The sequence below is a fragment of the Chiloscyllium plagiosum genome, unplaced genomic scaffold (assembly GCF_037043375.1).
Source record: "Chiloscyllium plagiosum isolate Xiang-an unplaced genomic scaffold, Cpla_swu_hap1 HiC_scaffold_45, whole genome shotgun sequence".
NCBI classification, from domain to species: Eukaryota; Metazoa; Chordata; class Chondrichthyes; order Orectolobiformes; family Hemiscylliidae; genus Chiloscyllium; species Chiloscyllium plagiosum.
The window spans coordinates 5,422,664-5,443,866 of NW_028270183.1; the positions used below are offsets into that span (position 1 = coordinate 5,422,664).

General features: G+C 46.1%; 1 protein-coding gene across 2 annotated transcripts; it reads right to left on the minus strand.

The window, feature by feature from the left end:
- Nucleotides 1–357: 357 nt before the first annotated feature.
- On the minus strand, nucleotides 358–19,416 carry LOC122552455 (deoxyribonuclease-2-alpha-like). 2 transcript variants are annotated; one of them, XM_043695187.2, is made up of 7 exons: nucleotides 19,262–19,416; nucleotides 10,773–10,885; nucleotides 7,631–7,796; nucleotides 6,214–6,289; nucleotides 4,866–5,027; nucleotides 3,278–3,475; nucleotides 358–1,227 (listed from the first exon to the last, which is right to left on the minus strand). In XM_043695187.2, exons 2-7 carry the CDS (start codon nucleotides 10,883–10,885, stop codon nucleotides 830–832), a joined length of 1,113 nt encoding a protein of 370 aa, XP_043551122.1. In that variant the 5' UTR covers nucleotides 19,262–19,416; the 3' UTR covers nucleotides 358–829. The 2 variants fall into 2 exon arrangements, with proteins under 2 accessions (XP_043551122.1, XP_043551124.1); XM_043695189.2 differs by lacking the exon at nucleotides 19,262–19,416 and adding an exon at nucleotides 19,026–19,238.
- Between the last annotated feature and the right edge of the window lie 1,787 nt (nucleotides 19,417–21,203).

A 21,203-nucleotide genomic window follows, 5' to 3' on the forward strand; every position in this document is an offset into this window, starting at 1 on the left:
GACCACAGCGAAACGACGATTGGAGGAAGAACGCCTCATCTTCCGGCTAGGAACCCTCCAACCACAAGGGATGAACTCGGATTACACCAGTTTCCTCATTTCCCCTCCCCCCAGCCTGTCTCAGTCAAATCCATCAAATTCAGCACCGCCTTCCTAACCTGAGATCTTCTTCCCGACCTCTCCACCCCCACCCCAGCCTGACCTATCACCCTCACCTTGACCTCTTTCCACCTATCACATTTCCGACGCCCCTCCCCCAAGTCCCTCCTCCCTATCTTTTATCTTAGCCTGCTGGACAAACTTTCCCCATTCCTGAAGAAGGGCTAATGCCCGAAACGTCGATTCTCCTGTTCCCTAGATGCTGCCTGACCTGCTGCGCTTTTCCAGCAACACATTTCCAGCTCTGATCTCCAGCATCTGCAGACCTCACTTTCTCCTGTAATACGGGAAACCTAGCAGCCAATTTGCACAAAGCAAGCTCTCACAACCAGCAATGATTGGATAATCTGGTTCAGGTTGGTTCGAGAATAAATATTGGCCAGGGCACTGGGGGTGATCTCCCAGCTCCCCTTTGTAATAGTGGTCATGGGGTCTTTTCAGCCCTCATGGAGAGTGTAGGACAGGGTTTGATTTGTGTCTCATTCGAAATATGGGTCTGAAAGAAAGATTGTGAGATGATTGCCTGCTTGAGGGACAGAGCCTGGATTGAAGCTGGCCAGATGGGACGCCAGCAAATCTCTCTCTGTGGACCGATCTACAAACAAACAAACAGTTTCGAGAATGCAGACGTAGAGAAGCAAAGCAGAAACAAACAATTGCGTGTTTACCCTTAAACCACAGTCCAAGCCTCAGCTCGCATGCTCCTGCTTTCCTTCTCACTGCAAGTGCATGCACAAAACTCACAGGATGCAACCAAATTCGAGAAAGAATCCCAGACAGCTGGATCATCAGTGCAGACCGTTCCACCTCCTCTGTGCTCCTGCGCCTGGTCTCGGTTGATATCCCCAATGCAGGTCCACTTCACGTCTGAGCCTGGTCTTGTCACACACCATTTCGAATGATCCACGCTGCTTTCGAAGCGAGGCTGTGTGTTGAAGGTAATGACCTTCACGTTGTACACAGAGTACGTCATGGTGCAGTTGGATGGGAGAGTGTGTGCGGAGTTTGGCCAGGTCTGAACCAACAGATCACTCTGAAAGGAGTCTGCCACCCAGCCAGAGTATAAATCTGCAATACAGGGGCACATTCATGAAGCTCTCTACCTCTTCCAATCAGCCCATCGACATTCAACAGTCACTTACAAATCCAGGCAGGAGAACGAACTATAATAAAAGTGAATAGTGAGATTGTCACAAGGCTCATCCTTTTTTTTGCTAAAAGCTGTTCCTTGGCTCGAGGAGATTCTGTCTTTGGTTTTTTTCAGAGGAGCAATCAACTGGGTCAGGCTCCCATCAGAATGGTTTGGTACAGAGATGTAAAGGATTTTGAAAGGCCTTTTGTTAATATGTAAACAGATGGGACTCCAGGCCAAAGTGGTCATGCTTTAGAAGTGGCCCGTATAAAAAGAGAGGAGTGGTCAGCTCTCTAGCTGAGCTGAGCTGAGCAGTTTTAGTTCAGTCTTGAACTGGCAAGTTCAAAAGGGAGCTGTGTGGAAACTGTCTCTCTTTTCTGCCCTTCAACTTCAACCTGTAAGCATATTGAAGGTTTTAAAGGGAGTTTGCTTATTGGGACTGTTGCATATATTCAGAACAACATAATTAAGTCTAGCTGGACAGGCTGAGTTCTGTCGGGGTTCATTAATCTGTTCTTTGTTTTTCATTGTGTAATTTTGTGAATAATGTTTTGTCTGTTTTAAAATCTAGTAGTCAACCTCACTCCGGGTAATTTTCACTGTATACTTACCGAAATAAATTGCAAAGTTAGGCTTGGGGCTGCCTGCTTAATAATGTTTTGAGTGGTCTGGCCTAGTCTATAACAAGATAAATAACAATTCTATTGAAAGGGAGCTGGATGAACACTGGAGAAAGAAATGGATAAGTATGTTGATAGAGTGAGATGGAGTAAGGATGTGAGGGCTCATGTGGAACACATGCACTAGTATGGATCAGATGGGCTCAATGGGCTGTTTCTGTGCTGCACAGTCCACGAAATTCCATACAATAATACCTGTCATATTCTAATTAGGATTAGACTTAGTGTCTGGAACCTAAGGATGCAAATGGGAGGCTGGAATTAAAATAGCTAGAGTGTTGGAATCCTCCCCAGCTACATTCAGTTATACAAAGAACAATACAGCACAAGTACAGGCCCTTCGGCCCTCCAAGCCTGCGCCGACACATTTTACCCTTCCAAACTAAAACTGTCTTCACTTACAGGATCCATATCCCTCTATTCCTTTCTTATTTACGTATTCGTCCAGGTACTTCTTGAATGCTGCTACATTGTCTGCTCCCATCACCTTCTCTGGTAGCGCAATCCAAGGCATTTGCTGTGTTACATGTAGCAGCAGAAAGAGCTCGACTTAAGACTCATACATTAAAGGGGAGATTTAATCAAGTTCAAAATTATAACCAGCTTTTAACAGATTAGAAAGAAGATAAATTGTTTGCACTAACAGGAAGGTGCAGAGAGGAATACAAATTGAAAGGTAATTGGAAAAAGAACACAACAAAGTCAAAGGGGAGTTTTTCTCTTTTTTTTTAACGCTGAGAGAGAGTTATTGGGATATGGAACATACAGCCTGAGGGTGGTGGTGGTAGATTCAATTGGATCTTATACTGCCAACACGCCTGCGTTGTCTCCAATCAGTCCACACCATTGTTCTGCTCCCACGGCCCCACACATTATATTTGCAACCAACAACCTTATGAAGATGGCTATGGGACATAACTCTACAGGAATGGGACAGGTTTAAACAGGACGTAGGAACAAATTACTGCAGGTGCTGCTTTTCATGAAAACATAAAATGCTGGAAATCACAGCGGGTCAGGCAGAATCCAGGGAGAGAAAGAGAGAGAGAGAGAGAGAGAGACAGATAGACAGACAGAGAGTAAGCTACCGTTTTGAATTAAACTGCAAGCGTTGGCTTGCTCCCTCTCCATGGATCCTGTCGGACCCACTGTGTTCTCCAGCATGCGTTGTTAAACAGGAAGTGACTATGAACTGGAACAGTTGGTAAGGAGCCAATGCCCAAGATTAATTTGGAGAGAGGACAGAACAGGGAATCAGGGAGAAAGATTGTGAGAAAAGAGAGAGAGACAGTGACAAGTACCTTACCATCCCCAAATTTCCTGCTCTTCGCAAAACTGGTGAAATGTTTTCCAGCTGCTGATGAGAGGACGAGTTTACTCTGCCAGGGAGGGGTCTCCAGCTTTTCCCCGGTCGCTGCCTTGTTGAGGTTCACCAGGTCTTTGGCAAAAGAGGGTGGGATCAAATAATCGTAGACATGAGGATTATTGTACAACAACTGCGTACCTGCAAAAGGAAGCGCAGAGCCATTAGACATTTCTGGAAATACACACACCAATGCAATCCTTTGAATGAATAAACAATTAAAATAAAAATTTAAAGGCCAATTCAGAACATGTTCCCTTTCCCCTCAGACTGAAGAGGTTGGTGAATTATTCTGTCTTCCTGGAGGTTGATGTTTCACAGGACATAGGAGCCTGCTATTGAGTCTACATCACACACACACAATCCATTTGGCCCATCCACATGAGCAGCAGTACCTACCCTGGCTTGCTGTGTTCTTCCAGCCTCCTGCTTGGATTCTAGCATCTCCTTGTAAACACATCTACATTCTGCGCCTTGAGGGCTCTGAGGCCAAGGGTTCCACATAGTCACCGTTCTCTCTGAAAATGTGTGCGCCCCAGATATTTACCAATTTACCAACAGAAGGACCCCATCATTATGAGGCCTGAAGATCTACTGTCCCTAGGCCTCTTGGGCCAAACTGTGTCCAATGAATGTTGGTTAAGAATCCAGGTGGAATATTCTTTTTAAAAATACTTGAAAAAGCTACCATAGCCTTGTAAGACCTTGCCGGGCTGCTCTGTCTTTAGATTGAGATCGGTAAAAACAATGACTGCAGATGTGGGAAACCAGATTCTGGATTAGTGGTGCTGGAAAAGTACAGCAGTTCAGGCAGCATCCGAGGAGCAGTAAAATCGACGTTTCGGGCAAAAGCCTGGCACCAGCTTTAGCTCAGTAGCTACTTTGATTTCTTTGAAATCTGTCTGGTCGCATGTTCGCGTCCAGTTAACTGTGGGCGCTGCCTGGCACTTCATTCCTTCAGTAATTTTAGATTGAGATGTTTGGGGATGGATTAACCAGAGGGTCGCATTGCCTCAGGCAAGAGAAGAGGTTGAGAAGACAAGTCTATCATGATAACCTCAGCCGGTGCAGGAATCGAACCCACACTGTTGGCATCACCAGCCATCCTGCCAACTGAGCTAACCAACCACCTAAAAATAGATAATCCCTCTGTAACCCCAGAGTTTGATCGAACTTATTTCTAGGACAGGTCATTCTGTTATAACGTGCATTTCATTAATGCAAATTTGCTATTTGATGAACTGGGGACAGTGTTACTAAAGCGCAAACTTTTAAAACACGTGTTGGCTGTAACGCGATTGCATCGCCAACACTTCAAGCGCTGTTTGTAAAGCACGATTTTTCTATAGCACAACGTTGCGCAAGAATGCAACCATCACATCATAGAAGAACCATCTGTACGGTAACTCCTAGCTTCAACGAGCAAATTGACATGTTTAGGGAGGCTGTACCATGACTAACAGAGTCTCAAAAGGGGGCTTTACATTATCCTGAAGGTAAAGCAGCAATGCTGACTGAGTAATCCTCTCACCAATATCGTTAAACTGGCCATATCGGTAGGTAACACACAGGAAGGACTGTCCATTTTTTTCTCCATTGTGTGGCCAAATGTAGGATTGGTCAGTTCTGGGTGGGAAGTTCGGAGTGCTGTGGACCAACCAGAAACCTTGTGTGTCATCCAAAAGGACAACTCCTGAGAATAAAGCATACACTAGTCAGTAAACACTTCCAGCATTCATTTAGTTCAACTCACACTGGGTGAATTACTCTAGTCTTGGCACAAAGGAAGCACCAAGAACTGACATCCTATCAGCCAGTGGTTGGAGTATTTGACTCTGAAAACGTTGAGAATACAACAACAACCACCTGTATTTATACAGCTCCGTTTACAGAGTTAAATGTCCCAAGGCACGGCAGAGGAACATCATCAAACAGGATTGGATGATGAAACAACAAAAACGCATATTGCTGGAGAAACTCACCAGGTCTGGCTGCATCTGTGAAGAGAGAAGCAGAGTTAATGTTTTGTGTCCAGTGACCTGGTCTGAAGGTCAACATATCCATCGACCTCTTTGTCTAGGACCTGAAATGGTTGCTGGGTTTCTGCAGCAATCTTTGTTTTTATTTAGTCATGGACCAAGGTAGAAAAGAAATGACCATGCTGCATAAGAATCGAAAGAATGATGTGTTTGTAGAGGATTATAGAGCTGGAGGAGGTTTCAGAGATAGGGAGAGAAAGGGAAACCATGGAGAAACTTGAACACTGAATATTAGACTGGCTGAACTGAATGAAAGATGGATGATGAGAATGAGTACTTTTTTTTTAAACTTCATTTATGTGATGTGGGGTGTCACGGGCTGGGTCAGCATTTTATTGCCTGTCCCTAAGTTGCCCTTGAGAAGGTGGTGGTGAGCTTCTTTCTTGAACCACTGCAGTCCACCCACTGTTAGGGAGGGAATTCCAGGATTTTGACCCAGCGACAGTGAAGGAATGGCGATATGTTTCCAAATCAGGATGGTGAGTGGCTTGGAGGGGAACTTGAAGGTGGTGATGTTCCCATGTATCTGATGCCCTTGTAGATGGAAGTGGTCATGAGTTTATGCAGCAGAATTCTCAAGGTGGCCAGAGAATATTGAAACAGACAAGTCCTGAGATAACAAAACCTCAGCATAAAACAAGGATGGAAACAAGGAATGACAGAACAGGCCAGAGAAATCATTGACTCAGTCATGTATTTCAAGTTGATATATAATGATGTAGAGTGGAGGCAGGGGAAAATGAGTTCCTGACATTTGAAACAAACACTCAGAATGATCAGAAAATTGCTTCTGGCCTGGAGCTTGAGAGGAAACAGTACAATCCAGGTATTGCTCATCACCTTTCGTATGTCCACCATAACTGTTCGAGGTGAGGTGGATCTGGTCATTGTAGAGCACGTATGCTACTTGGTCCCTCTGGAAAAACAAAACAGAGGAAGGAGATGAAAATAAAATCACAAAGCCCCACCAATTACAAATTTCAGCAGTGAAATGGATTCTCATTGTATTTTATGTTACAGCTAAGTGTGTTCTTGACAATGAAACCTATATCCCATGGAAGAATTACTTCAGAACTGATATTTGACCACATCTGGAAAATGTTTGACCGACTGTGCTTTTTCAGCACCACACTTTTCAACTCTGATCTCCAGCATCTGCAGTTTTTACTTTCTCCCACACATGGAGAATGTCTGAGGGAACTAGAGTCACAGAGATGTACAGCACTGAAACAGACCCTTAGGTTCAACTCGTCTATGCAGACCAGATGTCCTAATATAATCTAGTCCCATTTGCCAGCATTTGACCTATATCCCTCTAAACCCTTTCTATTCGTGTATTCATTCAGATGCCTTTTAAATGTTGTAAATGTACCAGCCTCCACCACTTCCTCTGGCAGATCATTCCATACACGCACCACTCTCTGCATGAAAACGTTGCCCCATAGGTCCCTTTTAAGTCCTTCCCTTCTCACCTTAAACTTGTGCCCTCTAATTTTTGACTCCCCCACCCCAGGGAAAAGACCTAATCTATTTACCCTATCCATGCCCCTCATGATTTTACAAACCTCAGCCTCCGACGCTCCAGGGAAAACAGCCCCAGCCTATTCAGCCTCTCCCTATAGCTCAAATCCTCCAATCCTGGCAACATCCTTCTAAATATTTTTTGAATCCTTTCAAGTTTGACAACATATTTGGGAGACCAGAATTGTACGCAGTATTCCAAAAGTGGCCTAACCAATGTCCTGTACAGCCACATCATGACCTCCCAACGTCTAGACTCAATCCACTGACCAATAAATTAAAGATCAGTGACTGGATGATATTTTACTAGACTGGCCTGAGATATGGACAAATCCTTCGGGTATGTACCGCTGCTAATTAAATCATTCTTCCCTCTTGAGTGGAGCTGAAAAAGAATTGAATGGCAACTTTTTAATTTCAGTGGAGGGGAGATCTCACTGAGAGCTGAAGACTAATCCCTCAGAAACTGACGAACTGGTCATTATCAGATTGCTGTTTGGTGGAGCTTGGTGTGCACAAATTAGATATTGTGGTCCCTTCATTACGTCAGTGGCTACACTCCACAATGTACCTCATTGCCTGTAAAGTGCTTAGAGACAGCGGACATGGTGGAAGTCGCTATATAAACGCAAATGATTTCATTCTCAAATTCACTGTGAGAAATGTCAGAATTTGGTTCCCTGGGCTGATTAACGTTTGAGCGCAAACCTGATACACTGCTCAACCCTTTAGTTACCTGCAGTTTGGATTTCTCATAGAGCTGCTGTAGAGTTCCTCCCACAGCAGAGCCTGTGTCATTAATCAATCGGTTTCCAGTTCTCCAGCCATTGCTTGAGGAGTCCATGTACATGTATTGTAAACCTGTTTCACTGATATGTTTGGGTAACTTGTAAACAATGAACCTGAAAGCAGATGGGTGGGTGGGGAGAGAGGGTTGGAGAGTAAGGTGACAAATGTTAACTGCAAAGACAGCTTGTGTGATAAACACCATTCCCAGTCAGGAGGAGCTCACAATTCAACATCCCTCCTCACTCAGAACGCAGAGCTTGACACCATCCAGCCTGTTTGACCGGCACCCCAATTCACCAACGTCAACATCCCCTCCCTCTACCACCCACGCTCAGTAGCAGCAGTGTGTTCCATCTACAAGATGCACTGCAGAAATTCACCAAAGAACACTTCCATCTAGAAAGACAAATGCAGCAGATACATGGGAATACCATACCCTGCAAGTTCCCCTCCACTCACCATCCTGACTTGGAAATATATCTCCACTCTTTCACTGTCACTAGTTCAAATGCATGGAATTCCCACCCTAAGGGCATTGTGGGTCCACCTACAGCATATGGACTGCTGTAGTTCAACAAAGTAGTTCAACCACCTTCTCAACAGGCAACTGGGGACGGGTAACAAATGCTGGTCTTGCCAGTGATATCCATATGCCTTTAAAAATCCTAACACAGGATTACACCCCAGAAACAAGTAGAAAATTGACAATTGTTCCAAGAAGGGGAAGTTCCAATTGTGTAATATTAATTGTGTAATATTAATTGTGTAATTGTGTAATATTCTGATAAAATTAATTCTCAATCATAGAAACCAAGTGTTGGCTCAGCATTTAGCATTGCTCCAATTGACATTGATGGAAATAACAATTACAAAAATGTACAAAGTGTCACTGAGTCACTATCACAGGTTCACAAGGACAAGATTAATGCCTTTCTATGTTAATAAACTCACACATTGAGGGACAGGTTTTGTGAAATGATCAGTGGATCGGAGCCAAAACACAAGTCAGTCGGACAAAACATGATTGCTGACAATTTAAATCTCAAATTCAGGAAGAGGTTATAGAGTCAGAGTCATACAACATGCAAACATTGGGGCCGCACAGTGGTTAGCCTTGCTGCCTCACAGCACCAGGGACCCAGGTTCAATTCCCGCCTCAGGCGACTCTCTGTGTGGAGTTTGCACATTCTCCCCGTGTCTGCGTGGGTTTCCTCCCACAGTCCAAAGATGTGCAGGTTAGGTGAATTGGCCATGCTAAATTGCCCGTAGTGTTAGGTGAAGGGGTAAATGTAGGGAATGGGTCTGGGTGGGTTGCACTTCGGCGGGGACTTGTTGGGCCGAAGGGCCTGTTTCCACACTGTAAGTAATCTAATCTAATCATACCCTTTGGTCCAACCAGTCCATGCCAACCAAAAACCCATACTAAACTAATCCCACCTGCCTGGGCTTGGCACATATACCTTCAAACATTTCTTGTTTATGTACTTATCCAAGTGTCTTTTAAATGTTGTAACTGGAGCCACATCCATGACTTCCTCTGGAAGTTAATTTCATATGTGAACCACACTGTGTAAAGAAAGTTGCCCCTCGTCTTTTAAAATCTATTTCCTCTCACCTTAAAGATGTGTCCCTTAGTCCTGAACTCCCCCACCCTAGGGAAAAGAGAGCTGCCATTCATTTTATCTATGCCCCTCATGATTTTATAAACCTTGATAAGGTCACCCCTCTTCTTTGCTACACCGCTAGAAAGCATGTTTTGACTGAGTAACAAGGCAAGATTATATCAATCAGTTACTGAGTTAACAATCACATGTGAAAATGGAGCTGGCATTACTGAAACTCAAAAACCTCAATGAGCTGGAGGAAGAGAAGGAAATGGTCAGAGCTCAGAGATGAACTGCTATCACTCAGTGAGGAGACCGAATGGAGCTTCAGTGTGGAACTTCTGCTTTTGGTGATGTTGCACCATTACCCTGACAGTTTGTGTTGACCGCTCTGTCCAAATCAGCCAACATTATCACTTCCCGATACTAGTCAGCTACTGGCAGCACTATCACATGCTGCAAATCTTTGCTTGTCAGCACTGCCGAGGCACAGGCTGTAGCTGGAGACAGAGAAGTACTGTACAAGGAGACAAATAGGAGGTAAACCTTTGTCCCCTCCAATTTCACCTTTCACCATCTTGACAGTAACACATTGACTGATCACCACAGTCTGTGGCCATGGCTAGCATTCTCATTATTTGTTTATAGAAATATTCATAAAAACTGGAAAGTCTGTTTTCCACCATCTGAACCCACATCCCCAGTTCTGAGGAAGAGTCACTTGACCTGAAACGCTAACTTTGATTTCTCTTCACAGATGCTGCCAGATCTGCTGAGCTTTTACAACAATTTCTGATTTTGTTGCCAAAGCATTAGTCTGAATTCTCAATGTCTAGTCCAGTGACATAATCCCTCTCCCTCATCACATATTGTATGTGTTTTATATTTTTACTGATAGAGCTATCATAAACCACTCATGAGTTCTTTGGATGGCACAGTGGCTCAGTGGTTAGCACCCGGGTTCGATTCCACCATTGGGTGACCATCTGTTTGGAGTTTGCACATTCTCCTCGTGTTTGCGTTGGTTCCCTCCAGGTGCTCTAGTTTCCTCCCACAGTGCAAACATGTCCAGGTTAGGGTGGATTGGACATGGGAAATGGTCCATAGTGTTCAGTGATGTGTAGGCTAGATGGATTAGTCAGGGTAGCTGTGGGGTGACAGAATATGGTAGTGAGCTTGGTCTGAGTGGGATGCTCTTCAGAGGGGCAGTGCAGACTCGATGGGCCGAATGGCGTCCTTCCGCCCTGTTGGGATTCTGGGATTCCATGGAGTTATCTCCCTAATCAAGTGGTCTTTTCCTGTTTCTCTGTACAAAAACAGAAATTGCTGGAGGAACTCAGCAGGTTTGGCAGCAGCTGTGGAGAGAGAGCTAAGTCCAGAACATGTTTGTGTTGTCTCTTGCTGCTCAGAAAGGTCACTTCTCATGTTTTCCTGGTCCTTATTTGAACAAGTCACAGATGTGGCAAGCAAAATGTTTCAACTTACCAGTCCACTGGCTGCCCATCGTCATTGTAACAGGAAATGTCAGAGGTAGCAAAATACACAGAGCAGGTTACAGTCAGACAGGCAAGTACAGACCAGTAATTGGAGTTGGCCATCTGAAAGACAAGAATGTCCAAGACTAACAGCCTGGAAATATACCTCTTGCAGCAAAAATCAACATTCATTGCATTAATTTCCACTGAATTCGTCCGACTCCATTGCAATGCTCCCCTTCCCTCCATAACTGTGGTCCCTTGTTATCCAGAGTTGGCATTATCTAAATCACTATCACTTTAAGGCTCCCCACTCTTTTCAATGATGTGGAGGTGTCAGTGTTGGATTGGGATGGTCAAAGTCAGAAGTCAGACGACGCCAGGCGATAATCCAACAGGTTTATTTGAAAACTTGTGATTTCACCTGTTGGACTATCACCTGATGCTGTCTGATTCTGACTTTTCACTGTTAGTAGAAACCTGTTCTAATGCAGCACTAGCCTACAGCTAGACGTGTGTTTAGATCAGAGTGGTGCTGGAAAAGTACAGCAGGTCAGGCAGCATCCGAGGAGCAGGAAAATCAACGTTTCGGGCAAAAGCCCTTCATCAGGAATAGAGGCATTCCAGCATCTGCAGTCCTCACTTTTGCCGACTACATCTAGAAAAAAATGAATTTAATACACGCCGAACACTTCTTCCACCGCCTCCGCCTCCGAGCTTACTTTCACAATCAGGACTCCCGCCCACTTTCCGAGGACCTCTTCGCCCACCTCCAACACACTGCATCCACCTGGATACCCCGCGCTGGCCTATTACCTGCCCTCGACCTCTTCATTTCCAACTGCCGCCGGGACATTAACCACCTCAACCTGTCTACCCCTCTCCCCCACTCCAACCTCTCACCCTCACAACGGGCAGCCCTCCAATCCATCTGCTCCAATCCCAACCTCACCATCAAGCCAGCGGATAAAGGGGGCACAGTGGTAGTCTGGCGCACTGACCTCTACACCGCTGAAGCCAAACGCCAACTCGAGGACACCTCTTTCTACTGCCCCCTCGACCATGACCTCACCCCCCATCACCAAACCATCATCTCCCAGACCATAAAGAACCTCATCACCTCAGGAGATCTCCCACCCACAGCTTCCAACCTCATAGTCCGGGAACCCCGCACTGCCCGGTTCTACCTCCTTCCCAAGATCCACAAGCCTGACCACCCTGGCAGACCCATTGTCTCAGCCTGTTCCTGCCCCACTGAACTCATTTCTACCTACCTCAACACTGTCCTATCCCCCCTAGTCCAGGAACTCCCCACATACGCTCGAGACACCACTCACGCCCTCCACCTCCTCCAAGACTTCCGTTTCCAAGGCCCCCAACGCCTCATCTTCACCATGGATATCCAATCCCTCCAAGGCCTCCAAGCCCTCCGTTTCTTCCTCTCCCGACGTCCCCAACAGTACCCCTCCACCGACACTTTCATTCGTTTGGCCGAACTGGTCCTCACCCTTAACAATTTATCCTTCGAATCCTCCCACTTCCTCCAGACCAAAGGGGTAGTCATGGGCACACGTATGGGCCCCAGCTCTGCCTGTCTCTTTGTTGGCTATGTAGAACAGTTGATCTTCCGTAATGAAACCGGCATCACTCCCCACCTCTTCCTCCGCTACATTGATGACTGCATTGGCGCCACCTCATACTCCCGCGAGGAGGTTGAGCAATTCATCAACTTCACCAACACATTCCACCCTGACCTTAAATTTACCTGGACCATCTCTGACACCTCCCTCCCCTTCCTGGACCTCTCCATCTCCATTAATGATGACCGACTTGACACTAACATTTTTTACAAACCCACCGACTCCCACAGCTACCTGGATTACACCTCTTCCCACCATACTTCTTGCAAAAATGCCATCCCGTATTCCCAATTCCTCCGCCTCCGCCGTATCTGCTCCCAGGAGGACCAGTTCCACCACAGAACACACCAGATGGCCTCCTTCTTTAGAGACCGCAATTTCCCTTCCTATGTGGTTAAAGATGCCCTCCAATGCATCTTGTCCACATCCCGCACCTCCGCCCTCAGACCCCACCCCTCCAACCGTAACAAGGACAGAACGCCCCTGGTGCTCACCTTCCACCCTACCAACCTTCGCATAAACCAAATCATCCGACATTTCCGCCACCTCCAAAAAGGCCCCACCACCAGGGATATATTTCCCTCCCCACCCCTCTCCGCCTTCCGCAAAGACCGTTCCCTCCGTGACTACCTGGTCAGGTCCACGCCCCCCTACGACCCACCCTCCCATCCTGGCACTTTCCCCTGCCACCGCAGGAATTGCAAAACCTGCGCCCATACCTCCTCCCTCACCTCCATCCAAGGCCCTAAAGGAGCCTTCCACATCCATCAAAGTTTTACCTGCACATCCACCAATATCATTTATTGTATCCGTTGCTCCCGATGTGGTCTCCTCTACATTGGGGAGACTGGACGCCTCCTAGCAGCACGCTTTAGGGAACATCTCTGGGACACCCGCACCAATCAACCACACCGCCCTGTTGCCCAACTCCCCCTCCCACTCTGCCGAGGACATGGAGGTCCTGGGCCTCCTTCACCGCCGCTCCCTCACCACCAGACGCCTGGAGGAAGAACGCCTCATCTTCCGCCTCGGAACACTTCAACCCCAGGGCATCAATGTGGACTTCAACAGTTTCCTCATTTCCCCTTCCTCCACCTCACCCTAGTTTCAAACTTCCAGCTCAGCACTGTCCCCATGAATTGTCCTACCTGCCTATCTTCTTTCCCACCTATCCACTCCACCCTCCCCCCCGCCCTATCACCTTCATCCCCTCCCCCACTCACCTATTATACTCTATGCTACTTTCTCCCCACCCCCACCCTCCTCTCACTTATCTCTCCACGCTTCAGGCTCTCTGCCTGTATTCCTGATGAAGGGCTTTTGCCCGAAACGTCAATTTTACTGCTCCTCGGATGCTGCCTGACCTGCTGTGCTCTTCCAGCACCACTAATCCAGAATCTGCAGTCATTGTTTTTACCTAGACGTGTGGCAGAGCACTTACCACGTTAACATCCAAAAAAGTGGAAGAATGCTCCAGAAAATCCAACCTCATTCATTTGAAATGTTATGTCACAGGTTAAACCCTCCTGCTTAATTTAAAATTAGCAACACAGAAAAGATTTATCCCGTGCAGTAATCTGTCAAAATTCAAGTGGCCAAGAACTATGTAAAGTAAAAATTAACAACTTTATTTCTTAAAATATAACAGAGAATTATTAACTAACAACTATTTACAAGTCCTTCCTCTTACCTATCTTTTATCTTCCCTTCTATAATATTAGCCCAATAAAACTCCCAATTAAGATTTACAAAACAACACTTCTTGTCTGAAAACCAAGCCTTTTTCAGTTTCCTCTGAATTCCTGTCTTCTTCTTCTTGGGAAGTCTGCTCCACAGGTTACTGATCTATTCAGGTACCTTTTAACAGATCTAGTTTTCTGGGCAGTGTGCAGATGTCATTGGTTTGTCAGTTCTCCTCCCAACTGTTCAATTTTCCCTGGTCTTATACCCCCAAAGCATCAGATTGTGTCACTGGCTTTTAAGATTGTCGATACACTCAATTCAAACTGGACTGGAATTTGGTATTTTTCAGGGTATAATTTAAACTGATTGGCCTAATCCAAATCTGTTTTGTCGTTTCCAGGCAACTAGCTACCCCAGTAACTGGAGCACATGTTACACTGTGTCTTATTGAGAACACTTGGCGCTGTCACTGCTAGCTTTTGCTCTCTTAAAAGGTACAGTACACCCACATCTTCATAGCAGGAACAAAAACAAAGTTGCTGGATGAGCTCGGCAGGTCTGGCAACATTTATGACGAGAAATCAGAGTTAATGTTTCGGGTTCTGAGGATGGGTGACCGGACACAAAACATTAACTTGAATTTCTCTTCACAGATGCTGCCAGACCTGCTGAGCTTCTCCAGCAACTTCTGTTTTTGTTTTAGATTTACAGCATCCGCAGTTCTTTCAGCTTTCATTGAATTGAATCCCAAGTGATCAATCTGGAAACAAAAAGCTGGTGTCAGTGACAGTGACTGCTCTTGGATGATCACAAACTGCTGATCCAATTCAGCAATGTCCTTCAGGCACTGACGTTTGGTGCTGGTGCCTGGTCTCAGCATATATATAACTCCATCAAGCTGTGCGTGGATCCCCGGTACGCAAACACCAAGTGTCACTACGTACTGAGGTTCTACCTTTCCCCGATAGTGCGAAGGATGGGCCTGGCCTCATTGCCGCAGAACGCTCCGAGTAGTTGGATCGTTCCATATCACCTGTCCTTCGTGGAGAAGTTTATGAAGAAAAACCCCTTTGACCACAAGTCCATCAGGAAGTGGTCAGCACGAAGTGTCCTTGAGACCCTTCGGGAAAAGGAGAGGGCGGATCCTATCGAGCGGTTCCCTGAGCAGACTGTCAAAGCCATTTGGCAGAATGCCTCATCACCAGAACTTTCCAACAAGCACCAAGACATGGCTTGGCTGGTGGTGAGAAGGGCTCTGCCTGTGAGATCCTTTATGCTCGCCCGGACTCTCAGCCGCACCACATGCTGCCCTCGAAGCAGCTGCGGGGGGGACGAGACTGTCACACACCTCCTTCTGGAATGTGCCTATGCAGAGGAAGTCTGGAGAGGAATGCAGTGGTGTTTGTCGAGGTTCGTCCCGAGCAGCGCCGTGACGCGGGACTCCGTGCTCTACGGCCTGTTCCCCGGGATGCACACCGAGACGAACATCAACTGTGCCTGGAGGATCATCAACTCGGTGAAGGACGGTCTCTGGGTGGTCCGAAACCTGTTGATCTTCCAGCTGAAGGAGTTGACCCTGACTGAGTGTTGCAGACTGGCACATTCCATGGTCCAGGTCTACGTGTTGAGGGATGCGCTGAAGCTTGGGGCAGCTGCCACCAAAGCGCGGTGGGAAAGACCACCGTGTAACGTCTGCCTGCCTAAAGAAGAACAGGGGACCCATGCAGTAAGGGGGCTCTGCTGACCCCCCTGCTAAATATGTGGAAGCTGGAGAAGTGTTCCACCCAAAACATATTAAAACAGCCATTCCCTATGGACAAGCCCTACACATACACCGGATCTGCTCAGATGAGGAGGAACGTGACGGACACCTGGAAGTACTCAAGGATGCCCTCACAAGAACGGGGTATGGTGCTCAACTCATCGACCGCCAGTTTCGACGTGCCACAGCAAGGGACCGTAATGACCTCCTCAGGAGACAGACACATGCTGCAACTGACAGGGTACCCTTCATTGTTCAGTACTTCCCAGGGGCTGAAAAATTACACCATGTTCTTCGTGACCTGCAACACATTATCAATGGAGATGAGCACCTCACCAAGACCTTCTCCACACCTCCACTACTTGCCTTTAAACAACCGCCAAACCTCAAACAGATCATTGTTCGTAGCAAACTTCCCGGCTCTCAGGACAACTCCATACAACCCTGTCACGGTGGATGCTGCAAGACATGCCAGATTGTGGACATAGATACCACTATTACGTGTGGGAACACCTCCCACCTTGTACATGGCAGGTACTCATGTGACTCAGCCAACGTTGTCTATCTTATACGTTGCAGGTAAGGATGCCCGGAGGCATGGTACATTGGGGAAACTGAGCAAAGGCTACGACAACGGATGAATGGGCACCGCACAACAATCAACAGACAGGAGGGTTCCCTCCCAGTTGGGGAACACTTCAGTGGTCCAGGACATTCAGCCTCAGACCTTTGGGTGACCATCCTCCAAGGTGGACTTCGGGACAGGCAGCAGAGGAAAGTGGCCGAGCAGATGCTGATAGCTAAGTTCGGTACCCATAGGGAGGGCCTCAACCGGGACCTTGGGTTCATGTCACATTACAGGTGACAACCATTGCACTACACACACACACACACACGCACACAGATATTCCTACACACACACAGATATTCCTACACACACACACAGATATTCCTACACACACACACACACACACACAGATATTCCTACACACACACACACTCTCATATACACACACACACACACTTTCTCACACTCACAACCCCCACCCCAGACAGACAGACACACACAGACAGACAAAGACCCATATGCACACATATATTTTGTGGGGTGAATTTGTACTTGCAAAGTTACATTGCACTTTGCTCAAAAACTGCATACATTCATGTAGAACTCTGAGCTCAAAAACTGCATGAATTTATGTAAAACTCTGTTATCTCACTTTTTAGATTAGAATCAATCTAAACATCAGGTCATAGACAGAGAACACAGGGGGCTAACACCTTCAACATATTGTCTAGCTATCACCATTGTTAACAGCTAACCCGAGAATGCAACTTTAAAAAAAAGGTTTTGTGATTTACACATGAAAGAAGTGAAACTATCACTGTATTCTAACAGATGAAAGGCTTAGCAGACAATCAGTTTTTCAATGTATAATTTCAGTTACATCACACTGCAAATTTTTGCTATAAATTCTGTGTTACGATCGAGCCCTCCACAATCACCTGATGAAGGAGCGTCGCTCCGAAAGCTAGTGTGCTTCCAATTAAACCTGTTGGACGATAACCTGGTGTTGTGTGATTTTTAACTTTGTACACCCCAGTCCAACACCGGCATCTCCAAATCATGTATATATGAATGATTACTCTCCCTCTGTATGCAAAGAAATGGAATGTTTATGCATGTATGGCATGACCAATTGGCAGATCATCAAAATATTTTATGAAGAAAGTATATTTTTGAAATTAAAAAATTAACTCCAGCCCCACACTACAATGCGGTGGTTATTAACTGCTGAGAACATGCTAGGAACAACACACAAAGTACAGAGGATAGGCACAGGATTGTCAACAGATTTACCTAGTCTGGCCTGCAAGAAAAAAGTGTGAGCAAATCCCTGTTCATTCTTTAATTAATGTCAACTTTGTGACCATGACCGTTTAAACTTTGATGACTGCCCAGCAATGACTTACAGAACTAGAGACATGGACAGACAAGAGGTACATAACCAGAAGCTGCCCTCCCACTGGAATGTCTCAATAAACAATACACACCTCACCACCTCTCCATAAAGAGTAAACTGACTGAATCGCAATATATTGCCCAGTGTCGGGTACAAATGCTGTGGGAAAATAAAGCAGTTGTGTCAGATCCGAATTGTAATGGATGTGTGCAAGTTCATTTTGAACAAAGGTAGAGAGGTGGTGGGGGAGGGGTGCAGGCGAGGCTGTATAATTGAAGAGCAGGAACAACAGGAGGCAGTCTACAAAGAATTCAGATTGTGTTATACAGAACGGGGGGGGGGGGGGGGGGGTGGGTACTCAACTGACTTCTGGAGTCAAAGTTAACGTTGTACAGCAGAGTCCAACACCGGCATCTCCAAATCAACATAAACACAGACACAAACACAGACAGACAGACCCATAAACACAGACACAAACACACAAACACAGACAGACAGACCCATAAACACAGACACAAACACACAAACACAGACAGACAGACCCATAAACACAGACACAAACACAGACAGACAGACCCATAAACACAGACACAAACACACAAACACAGACAGACAGACCCATAAACACAGACACAAACACACAAACACAGACAGACAGACCCATAAACACAGACACAAACATAGACAGGCACACACAAACACACAAACACAGACAGACAGACCCATAAACACAGACACAAACATAGACAGGCACACACAAACACACAAACACAGACAGACAGACCCATAAACACAGACACAAACATAGACAGGCACACACATAAACACAGACACAGACAGACAGACTGACACACAGACACAGACAGACAGACCCATAAACACAGACACACACACACAAACACAGACACAGACAGACAGACTGACACACAGACAGACCCATAAACACAGACACAAACACAGACAGGCACACACATAAACACAGACACAGACAGACAGACTGACACACAGACAGACCCATAAACACAGACACAAACACAGACAGGCACACACATAAACACAGACACAGACAGACAGACACACAGTTTCCCTGTTGCAGTCGGATGACCAGGTCCCTTTGACCTCCCTCTCGCTCAGTGTTAGCCCTAGTTACCGCGCTCATGTACTCCCTGTGTGGTGTGTTTTCAGCGTGGAGCCTGTGCCTGTCCGATCCTTACCCCTTCAGCAGATGTGAAACCACATTCATCGTCAGAAAGTTCACACCCAGCTCGAACCCTTTCTTTAAAGACTTCACACAGTGTGTCACAACAGAGGCTTTGGAATCACATCTGTTTGGAAGAGTCCATCTTAAACTCTGGGAGGGTTACTTGGTATTGAACCAAATATCAACAAGACAAGTTATGTTTCTGCTTTGAGGATTTCTCCACACATGAAACAATGTATTTTTACTCACTTCCCTGCTCGGAATATTTCCTGAACGAGTCGCTACTGAGCACCGAGTGATAATGAGACAAAGTTGGGAGCAGTTTAAACAAGTTGAAATACCAGATGTCCGTTTCACTCCGTCTCGGTAGGTGTGTCTTCACAAAGTGCCAGACCCTCACGCAACAACAAAACGAAATTGTTTCACTGACACACTGGTCAACCCAGCTTTCGAAGTGTAAGGTCTGGCAGATAGGATCAGCAGCAGCATGAGGTTAAACAAGGTTTCACTTTCAGTCATTACAAACCAGCCTCTGTCCAACATGTTGAAGATGTGGAGGAGCTGGTGTTGGACTGGGGTAGACAAAGTTAAAAAATCACACAGCACCAGGTTATAGTCCAACAGGTTTATTTGGAAGCACTAGCTTTCAGAGCGCTGCTCCTTCATCAGGGGCAGGATCAAAGGACACAGAGTTTATAGTAAAACATCAAAGTGTCTTACAACTGGTGCAAAGTATTGAACAAACCTAGATTGCTGTTAAGCCTTTAATCACTGGACTTCAGTAAGGCATTCAACAAGGTTCCCCATGGGAGACTGATTAGCAAGGTTAGATCTCGTGGAATACAGGGAGAACTAGCTATTTGGATACAGAACTGGCTCAAAGGTAGAAGACAGAGGGTGGTGGTGGAGGTTGTGACCAGTGCCTCCACAAGGATCGGTGCTGGGCCCTCTACTTTTTGTTATTTACATAAATGATTTGGATGCGAACATAAGAGGTACAGTTAGTAAGTTTGCAGATGACACCAAAATTAGAGGTGTAGTGGACAGTGAAGAGGGCTACCTCAGATTACAACAAAATCTGGACCAAATGGGCCAATGGGCTGAGAAGTGGCAGATGGAGTTTAATTCAGATAAATGCGAGGTGCTGCATTTTGGGAAAGCAAATCTTAGCAGGACTTATACACTTAATGGTAAGGTCCGAAGGTGTGTTGCTGAACAAATAGACCTTGGAGTGCAGGTTCATAGCTCCTTGAAAATGGAGTCACAGGTAGATAGGATAGTGAAGAAGACGTTTGGTATGCTTTCCTTTATTGGTCAGAGTATTGAGTACAGGAGTTGGGAGGTCATGTTGCGGCTATACAGTACATTGGTTAGGCCACTGTTGGAATATTGCATGCAATTCTGGTCTCCTTTCTATCGGAAAGATGCTGTGAAACTTGATAGGGTTCAGAAAAGATTTACAAGGATGTTGCCAGGGTTGGAGAATCTGAGCTGCAGGGAGAGGCTGAACAGGCTGGGGCTGTTTTCCCCGGAGCATCAGAGGCTGAGGGGTGACCTTATAGAGGTTTACAAAATTATGAGGGGCATGGAGAGGATAAATAGACAAAGTCTTTTCCCTGGAGTCGGGGAGTCCAGAACTAGAGGGAATAGGTTTAGGGTGAGAGGGGAAAGATATAAAAGAGACCTAAGGGGCAACTTTTTCATGCAGAGGGTGGTGCATGTATGGAATGAACTGCCAGAGGAAGTGGTGGAGGCTGGTACAATTGCAACATTTAAGAGGCATTTGGATGGGTATATGAATAGGAAGGGTTTGGAGGGATATGGGCCGGGTGCTGGCAGGTGGGACTAGATTGGGTTGGGATATCTGGTCGGCATGGATGGGTTAGACCAAAGGGTCTGTTTCCGTGCTGTACATCTCTATGACTCCATGACTCTATGACTTAGAGAATGAGGATGCAGGTTTTGAGTGATTAATGTGTAAATCCCATATTAATCAGAAGCTTTGTCCCTGGATAAGGCTCAAACACACAGCCTCAGGCAAGACCATCACCTACTGGACAGGTACAGGAAGGTTATTGGAGGGGAACCCAAACTGTTCAAGCATCTGGACTGGCACTGACATCACCATCAGTCTGAGAGACAAACTCTGCAAAGGTTACAAACACGATGCATTTAACCAGCAGGTGATTCC